General features: G+C 32.8%; 1 protein-coding gene across 2 annotated transcripts in view; it reads right to left on the reverse strand.

Moving 5' to 3' along the window:
• Positions 1–936: 936 nt before the first annotated feature.
• Positions 937–9,166, reverse strand: part of LOC137634466 (uncharacterized) — a 281,610-nt gene continuing 273,380 nt past the window's right edge. For both annotated transcript variants that reach the window (XM_068366876.1, XM_068366875.1), the window contains exons 9-10: positions 3,775–3,909; positions 937–2,423 (exon numbers count right to left, since the gene is read on the reverse strand). In XM_068366876.1, the coding sequence (XP_068222977.1) occupies positions 1,683–2,423; positions 3,775–3,909 (876 nt within the window). In that variant the 3' untranslated portion in view covers positions 937–1,682. The remainder of the gene's footprint in view (positions 2,424–3,774; positions 3,910–9,166) is intronic.

The raw sequence follows: 9,166 nt of genomic DNA on the forward strand, positions 1-9,166 counted from the left end.
AATGCCGAACAATTTCAAATTTAATTTACGAGACCAAGCCAATTCAAAACAATTTTCATCTGATGTAACCTTTTTACCACGCCCTCGCATCTCCATATTCCTCACAAATCATCGATCAAAGCTTTATCTTTTTCCTACTTATTCTCAAACTTCACAGATCCTTTAACTAGCACTGCTTTTTCCTAGCAATATTTTTGTTAGCCGTCTAACTCACCGAATCAAAATTCAGCTGCAAGCACTCCGAAATTCACTGGGCAGTTTTAGTACAAATAACATTTATAAACACTCCCTCGAGCAAAGATATTTACAACTTATTTCTCCAGCTGATTGATAGTTTTTACTACATCTCAATTTATCTTACACACCTTACTCAACTTCAAAATACAATATTGCAGCCATTTGACAGCACTTAATCATCTTTTAAAACGATACCCTTCCATTTTACTATTTCACTACGGTCATCTCTTACATCCTGAGTAGTTACTACCACAAGCGTTTGGCACGAATCTGATCTTTCTGTTAGTTTTCACGTTTTATTACGATACATGTTTTCATTTCTTTTTAATGAACAAAAGCAATGACGTTTATGATGAATGATTGTTTCAATACACAATAGGAACACCCATGATAATAGCTATGGGAACAAGAGTTGATGCATCTGATACATAGGACAGTACATAGCAACTTCTCCTACCGAGTTTTAGGTTAGGGATGAGAAAATATGTACAAAATTAGAAAAGAGTTGTCTTGATAGTAAATGCCGTAATTGCACAAGTATCTAATAACAGTATATCGCGTGCGGAACGCAAGAAGAAGAAGAAGAAGAAGAGAGAGAGAGAGAGAGAGAGAGAGAGAGAGAGAGAGAGAGAGAGAGAGAGAAGAGGAGAGAGAGAGAGAGAGAGAGAGAGAGAGAGAGAGAGAGAGAGATTATGAACAACCGTTAAGTAAAATATATAAATAAGCCAAGGATAATGTGAAGTAAAACAGGATGTATGCATTTTCTGAAAGACTGCAACAAGCAACTCAGCATACGAGTATGACTTCAATTTTTTTTACTTTTTATTCCGGAAGTAGAGTGAAGCAATAAACGGGGCATAGTAATAGCAAAAACAGAAAACATACCATGTCATCATATTTGTTTTAGACTGACCACATTCATAAAGATTTTTTTCTCCAAAATTTCTCACTTCAAGGTCTCAGAAAAAAATAAAATACATTGACTGGTGATTTGTGATACCTTTGTGAAAAAGGCCTGATCAGGCAGAATTAAAGAAAAATCTCATTTGTTCAACAATTAGTGTGAAGAGTTGATCAAGTCAACTTGGAAAATATATCTCAGGTTCTCGTGAAATATTTGTTGAAAAGAACCCCGCTTTGAGCTTTTGATTTAGGACACAATGGATGCTCTATGAACTACCAAAATGACGAATGAAGATACCTCTCTTGCTTCGTTACTCGTGTGTCCATAAAAGATTTAATCTAAAAAAATATATTCTGCAGCTTATATCTGAACCATTCAATGTTGAATGCTTATTTCTTGGAAATGATATACGATTATGAATATAGAATATACATTGAATAAATTTACAACATATAACATTTAATAGACATATATCTGAGATATGTGATAGACATCCATACAGAGGAATACCTAAAAAGATACAAATTCATAAGAGGCAGTCTTAAGTATACCATTCCGATTTTCCTGCACCAGGATTCAGAGATGAATAGCTGTTATTCTTTCTGCCTCTATAAACTATTTCTCCGTGGAAAAACTGGAACAAAAAGTTCACTCTCGCGTTTTCTTCACTGCCATTTGTATTAATCAGTTTTATATTGGGAAGACTATTGCAGCGTCTATTGGTGAGCTTTGCATGATGACCAGCTACACAAATAGAGGGGAAACCAGAACAGGGAAAGCCAGTCATGTCCAAACAGCCTGCACTGCTCATATCAGCCGATAGAATAGCACTATCATTTAAACCTATAACTTCCGAAGGACTCCAAACAGTAATAGATTCTGTGGACGACAAGAGTGTTTCCTTTGTTTCTTCGCTAATCATTCGCCTTCCAGGTGTGGTGGAAGGTTTACCATTTGGAACTTCAACTAAAACTGTAGTCTTATACTCCACCTCTATAGATTGCTGTGAAAGCTTTTTTTTCGATCCTTCCAGTCTCTTAAATTCCCTGATTTCTGGGAAATTGAAAGTCCTTGAATTTCTCCTGAAACTGTAAGTTGATATGCTTTTTCTGGGATATGTTTCACTAACAACTGGAGTTATAAGACTTTTGCTTCCGGGAGAGTTGAGAGAAACACGACTTTTCGCAGTCACATAGTTCAAAGCTGGATGACTGCAGAAAGAATTCTTGTGCTGAAGAAGAGGACCAAGAGTACTCGTCGAAGGTTCTGAAAGATCCCAACCCTGAAAATTCAATAAAACTGAAATTATCGAAACAAACTATCTTGATAGTAGTTATGCGAGAAATATAAATAAAACGAAGTATATTTGACATCTACAACTAAAGCAGTTGATTAATGATGAGCTAAGAGTTTAGCTCGAAATTGCATACTATATGCAAAATATTCCAATATAAAAAAATATTAACAAAAAGGTATAATATTAATTACATATAAAAGAAGGGATTTATTCTGAATTTCACAAATTCCCGTTTTTGTATATTTTTCATTATTAAAAGGAAAAAATTCTGCTACTTACCTCAAAGGATTAAGAAAATGGTGGTTCATTGTCGCCATATAATGCAAGCATAATCTCATGTCCGCATTAGTTTCACTACATAAGCACAATCGGGGGCAGGTTACTAGTATGGTTACGACGTGCAGTTGAAATTTGCGTTAAATCACAAGAAATTAAGAAGCTTGCTGAAAAAGCGTCAAGCAAGAAAAGGATGGCAAGGCATAGGAAAAAAGGAGGATGCAGTGAATAAAATTTAGAAAAAACATGGGCTCAAAATTATCTATAAAACAGTTTTTCATCCAGCAAAAGTATAAATCCAGTGAGCAACATCGTCAACCAAGCCATGCGTATATGTACAGTATTTCTGTAGTATGGTCCATTTTTTAGCAACAATGTGCCAAACTAAGGAGTATAAAAGACAACGGTGTATGCATTTCCCAAAAAAGAAAAAAATTACATTTGCTACGTGATAAGGATATAAACTACCTTAAAATATTCACGGATATAGAATGAGAAATTTGCTGACACCATGCGCAGACTTGAGGTAAAAAACAATGACCTTTTCGTTATTTCTTATTTATTAGAAAACATATTCAAATGACCAAGAACTATAAACTTCTTACAGAGAAACTTCATAGAACAATCATTCATCTCTGGATACCAACAGGGAATTAAACCTTTGAACAAGATCACAGGAACCACAATCTTGTTCAGTTTGAATATTTCAAACTTGCAACCATTCAATATGCTTTAATATTATGCACCCCTTTTCCATAAAAAAAAAAAAAAACACATACTCTATTACAGAAGTATTTTGTTAACAGGAAAATCGCCATTCCAACCACCCATAGTTCACGTAACCTACATTATACTGTACTATCATTATTCATTAGTTTTTCGGGATTTGTTGCGTGATGAAAGGTTCCAAATTCATATAGGAAAGGTAGAGATATCAAAAGTGCCATGCAAAAGGAACTATACAAAGCAACAAACACTAAGAATAAATGCATCAGGAGAATTAGGACATAATGTACAATAAAAATATACAGAAAAGGACCAACAAACAAACATCACCCACCTGAGGTTCTGAGAGTTCACGTTCCTCTCTTATCTCGGATACAGTGCTAGCAGATACACCAGCCATGACCCCATTTCTAGTGCTATCGAATATACTCTTCGATCGTTGGTTGAAAATTCGTTTTTTGATCTCTGCCTGAAATATGGGATTTTTTTTCTTAATACATGTAGTCACTTAAATCAAGGGATAGTACAAGTATGAGAGAGAGAGAGAGAGAGAGAGAGAGAGAGAGAGAGAGAGAGAGAGAGAGAGAGAGAGAGAGAGAGAGAGAGAGAGAATAATTAATCAAATTCATTATTGCCTTATCAATAAGGAGGTAATTATTGACAAGATCAATATAAACTTGAAAATATTAGACTGAAAACGTTAAATGCACGAAATACAAAAAATTTCTAAAAAAACACAATTTCCAAATATGGTTTTTCCATTAAACTTTTGCAGTAGATAATAATTCCCTCGCGAGAAACCCTAAACAATATCGGTCTCGTAATGGTTTCTAAATAGGAAGCATTACCAAAGTCCCACTCAACATTTGATAATATTTATAATTAAATTACTCTTAATACTTTACCCGCTTTTAGCATCCCCTGGGTTTTCTGGATATATGTATTTCCTGTACACAGAGTTATTGACCTAAATTATATATGATAAAATAGTAATTAGTTTCTAAACTATTGATCAATTTGGAAGTTCTATATATAAATATTATACATCATTCATTCCATGCACAATGGTATTGACAACTATCTGGTACTTTCACAAGTAAGTTATTCCCAGTATATACTTTCGAAAAAGTGGCATCAAATTTATTTTCCTTCCTGCCACTGTTAGGACTACCTTTTTGTCAGTCATCGCTCAACATTCAACCCGTATAGGAAATCTAAATCTATAACAGAAACAACATAATAACATATTATTGCTGTTAGGGATTCACACGTCTGTGACTGAATTATACATGAACATTTAGAGCGGAAGAGTGATAATGAGGTTATTTCATTCAAATATGCTCAGTTTATATGGTAAAAAAATGTTTTCATTTTGAAATTATCGGGTTTGACCGATATAGCCTAATAACAAACTTCCCTAATTTCTAATTTGGAATTGAAGCAGGATCAATATTCTGATCAGAATTACAATCAACTCCAAAATGGCATGGAATAGGCTTTTGAGATAGAACGAAATTCCTTGAGGATATTATAGCAACAATGCATGCGCTTTCAGAGGATTAAACTAACGTATGAGTGAATTCATTAGGTTGCCACTACAGTTTATAGACAGAGATAGAATTAAAGTTGAATAGTTGCCCTCAATTACAACTTTTAAGAATGTTTATTCATCTTGGACTAGTCTCAAAATTAAAATCAGATTTGAAAACGAACAATGAACACCAATGTAATAAAAACAATCTCATCTGTTAATTTTGTACATTGCTAATTTACGATAATGGTTTCGTGTAGCTTTAGCGATTCTGCCTAATTATAGTGTTATAGTAAAGTCAATCCACATCGTTATTCAAAGGCTTAAAGGTCGCTCATGAATGGCAGAGGTAAGGGACAGTATCAATCATATACATAGGATTAGTAGCCAAATTCCCTCTCCACCCAAGTTAGGACAAGGGAGGGCCATGCAATGGCTACTAATGACTCAGTAGGTAGACCTATAGGCTCCCCCAAAACTATCTTCCTTAGCTCACAGAGATGGAGAGATTGCAGACACTACAAGAAACTATCGAGTTTAAGCAGGATTCGAACCCCAGTCCGGCTGATCATCAGGCAGAGACATTTCAAATAGGCTGCCCCAGCAATCATTAGAATTAGTACGTAACAAACTGTGGGGATAGAGAAACAGCGCAACTGTAAACGCTCAATCCTAAATTTTGAATATTTTTTTTTTCTTATCATCATCATTACGATGTCTAAATTTCCATGAAATAAATCGAAGTTGAATATAAGATATTCCGTATTTTGAAAACGTCAATAATAATATTAACGACTGGAATACTTTTTCCTTCGATTTCGTGTATAAAGAGACAGCCTTACGACTGTAAATTAAAGGAAGCAATTCGTCTGTATAGAATCGGTGAAAAAAAAAAAAAGTGGTTGCAACAGAAACAAGAAATTGAAGTTCACATTCTTAAGTAGGGTGTTCAATCGATATTCAAAATTAAATCAATCAACTTCAATAGAGAGACAAAGAACGAACGGCCTAAAAATTCCTGGAAGAATTTCAAACATTCTCGCAAGAGCTATTCCAAAGTATTGATTTATAAGAAAAACAATTCACATTTTGAAAAAGATTTTATGGCTGTAATTCGTAATACCTTCTAAATTAGTATGACAGGAAAAGGGATTTCCTCAATTGCCAATCAGTTTTCTTAAATTGCCATCGTAGATTGGAAAGATAAAGTAAAAAGAAAATCAGTTTATTGGTGATTGTCGAGAAATGTACTTTTAATATGAGTAGACTGGAAGACAATAACCATGATAAATCGATTTAGATTCATCTTAAGAATAACAACTGATGAAAGACCGAACCTAGAAACCAATTTCAAAGGCAATAAATCGTGCTCAAGGAAATGTGACACTTGAGCACGACCATCCTTAAGGTCAATCTAGTCACACCCGATGATATCGAAGGGTAGCAAGTTATTGCTGTTCTAAATATATTGCGATATAAACACCAGAGATTAGGATCATTGTAGGTAGTAGGTTAGCCAGGGAACCAGCCACCCGTTGAGATACTACCACTAGAGTTATTGGGTTCTTTGACTGGCCAGACAGTACACTTGATCCCTCTCTCTCTCGTTACGGCTCATTTTGTTTTTGCCTACACATACACCGAATATTCTTACCACATTCTCCTCTGGCCTCATACACGTCAAAACGCAGATTACCAAGCAATTCCTCTTTGCTCAAAGGGTTAACTACTACAATGTAATTGTTCAGTGGCTACTTTCCTCTTAGTAAGAGTAGAAGAGAGACTATAGTAATGGTAAGTATCTCTTCAGGGTGAAGGACACTCCAAAATCAAACCACTGTTCTCTGGTCTTGGGTGATGCCATAACCTTTGTACCATGGCCTTCCACTGACTTGGATTAAAGTTCTCTTGCTTGAGGGTACACTCCGGTTTACTGTTCTATCTTATTTCACTTCCTCTTGGTTTTTTTTTTTTTTGGGGGGGGGAGTTTTTATAGTTTATATATGAAGGGTCTAATTTAATCTTGTTACTGATTTTGAAACTTTCTTGCGATTGTTTCCTCTTTATTTGTTGTTTATTTGTCCTTGTTTCCTTTCATCACTGGCCTATTTTTCCCTGTTGGAGCCCTTGAGCTTGTAATAATAATAATAATATTAATAATAATATATAAAAAACCTATAGCAGGGTTTTTTTCATAAGTAAATCGAGTAACAAACTGTAGTTGTTAAATGATATTAAAAATAAATGAAAAGACATGTGTAATATTAGAGAATTCAAGTAATGTACATCATAAGTAATTATTCCATTTCCTACGAAATAACAGGGATTAACTGCATAGTTTAGGCTGCTTTTATTGCTATATCCAAATAAAAATTCAAATAGCAAACAATCATGTCTTTTTTCTCAATGTCTTAAAGAAAACATTAGAGAACTATTAATATGGCCCATTATTGCTATTATTATTATTATCATTATTATTACTATTATTACAAGCTAAGCTATAACCCTGGTTGGAAATGCAAGATGCTATTAGTCCAAGGGCTCCAAAAGGATATATAGCCCAGTGAGAAAAGGAAACAAGGAAATAAATATACTACAAGAGAAGTAATAAACAATTGAAATAAATTATTTCAAGAATAGAAACAACATTAAATTATATCTTCCATATAATGTATAAACTCAAAAAGCGTAAAAAAGCAAGAGGAAAAGAAATGAGATAGAATAGTGTGCCCGAGTGTACCCACAAGAAAGAGAACTCTAATCCAAGACAGTGGAAAGCCACGATACAGAGGCTACGGCACTACCCAAGACTAGAGAACAATGGTTTGATTTTGGAGTATCCTTTTCCTAGAAGAGCTACTTCTACCATTACCAAGAGGAAAGTAGCCACTGGGCAATAACAATGCTGTAGTTAATCCCTTGAGATAAGAAGAATTGTTTGGTAATCTCAAGTGTTATCAGGTGTATGAGGACAAGGGAGAATGTTGAAAGAATAGGCCAGGATATTTGGCGAGTGTTTGGCAAGGACAAAATGAGTCGTAACCAGAGAGTGGAATCCAATGTAGTACTGTCTGATTGGTCATAGGACCCAATAACTCTCTAGTGGTAGTATCTCAACGGGTGGCTAGTGCCCTTGCCAATCTACTACCTGAGCTTTTCCACCAATTGAGTAATTTATAGTGTAAATTTTTAAACGTCCTTCAACCAGAACGAACTCCTACTTAAACTTTGAAAATTAAAATAATCTCATTAAGACACTTGCTGGTGCATTTTCACAAACCCACGTGTCTTACTTTGTTTGATGAACATTTTATGGACATTACGTTATTCTCAATACAACTTAATGGTTTCTAAAATCATGCCAATCACTCAAAAAGATTTAACTTGTGAAAACTAATTACACAACAGTATTTAAATCTTATAGTCGAACTTACCGGTACTTTTCCAAAGATATAAGAAAGGATATGTCTAATAAAATCAATTTCATCGAGTTTGAAATCGCTTCAAAAATATGTTTATTAAAAATTCGACATGGACTAAAGTTTAAAATGTTATCTAAAAACAAAAAAGAGTATTCCAAAATGCTTTAATATATTTCAGTTGGAGCAGTAAAAATAACAGTAATATAACATCATCAATATGCCATGTTTATTTAAACTTTTTGCCGTATCAGATTTATTTCTGCACACACCCACACCCACACCCACATATATATATATATATATATATATATATATATATATATATATATATATATATATATATATATATATATATATATTTATATATCCATATATATCTATATATATATATATACATATTTAAATATATATATATATATATATATATATATATATATATATATATACATATATATATATATATATATATTTATATATCCATATATATCTATATATATATATATACATATTTAAATATATATATATATATATATATATATATATATATATATATATATATATATATATACATATTTAAATATATATATATATATATATATATATATATATATATATATATATACATATATATACTATACATATATAAATATATATACACACACGTGTATATACATATACTGTATATATATACACACATATATATATATATATATATATATATATATATATATAGATATATATATATATATATATATATATATATATATATATAG

Source organism: Palaemon carinicauda, chromosome 44 (assembly GCF_036898095.1).
Source record: "Palaemon carinicauda isolate YSFRI2023 chromosome 44, ASM3689809v2, whole genome shotgun sequence".
In the NCBI taxonomy this organism is placed as follows: Eukaryota; Metazoa; Arthropoda; class Malacostraca; order Decapoda; family Palaemonidae; genus Palaemon; species Palaemon carinicauda.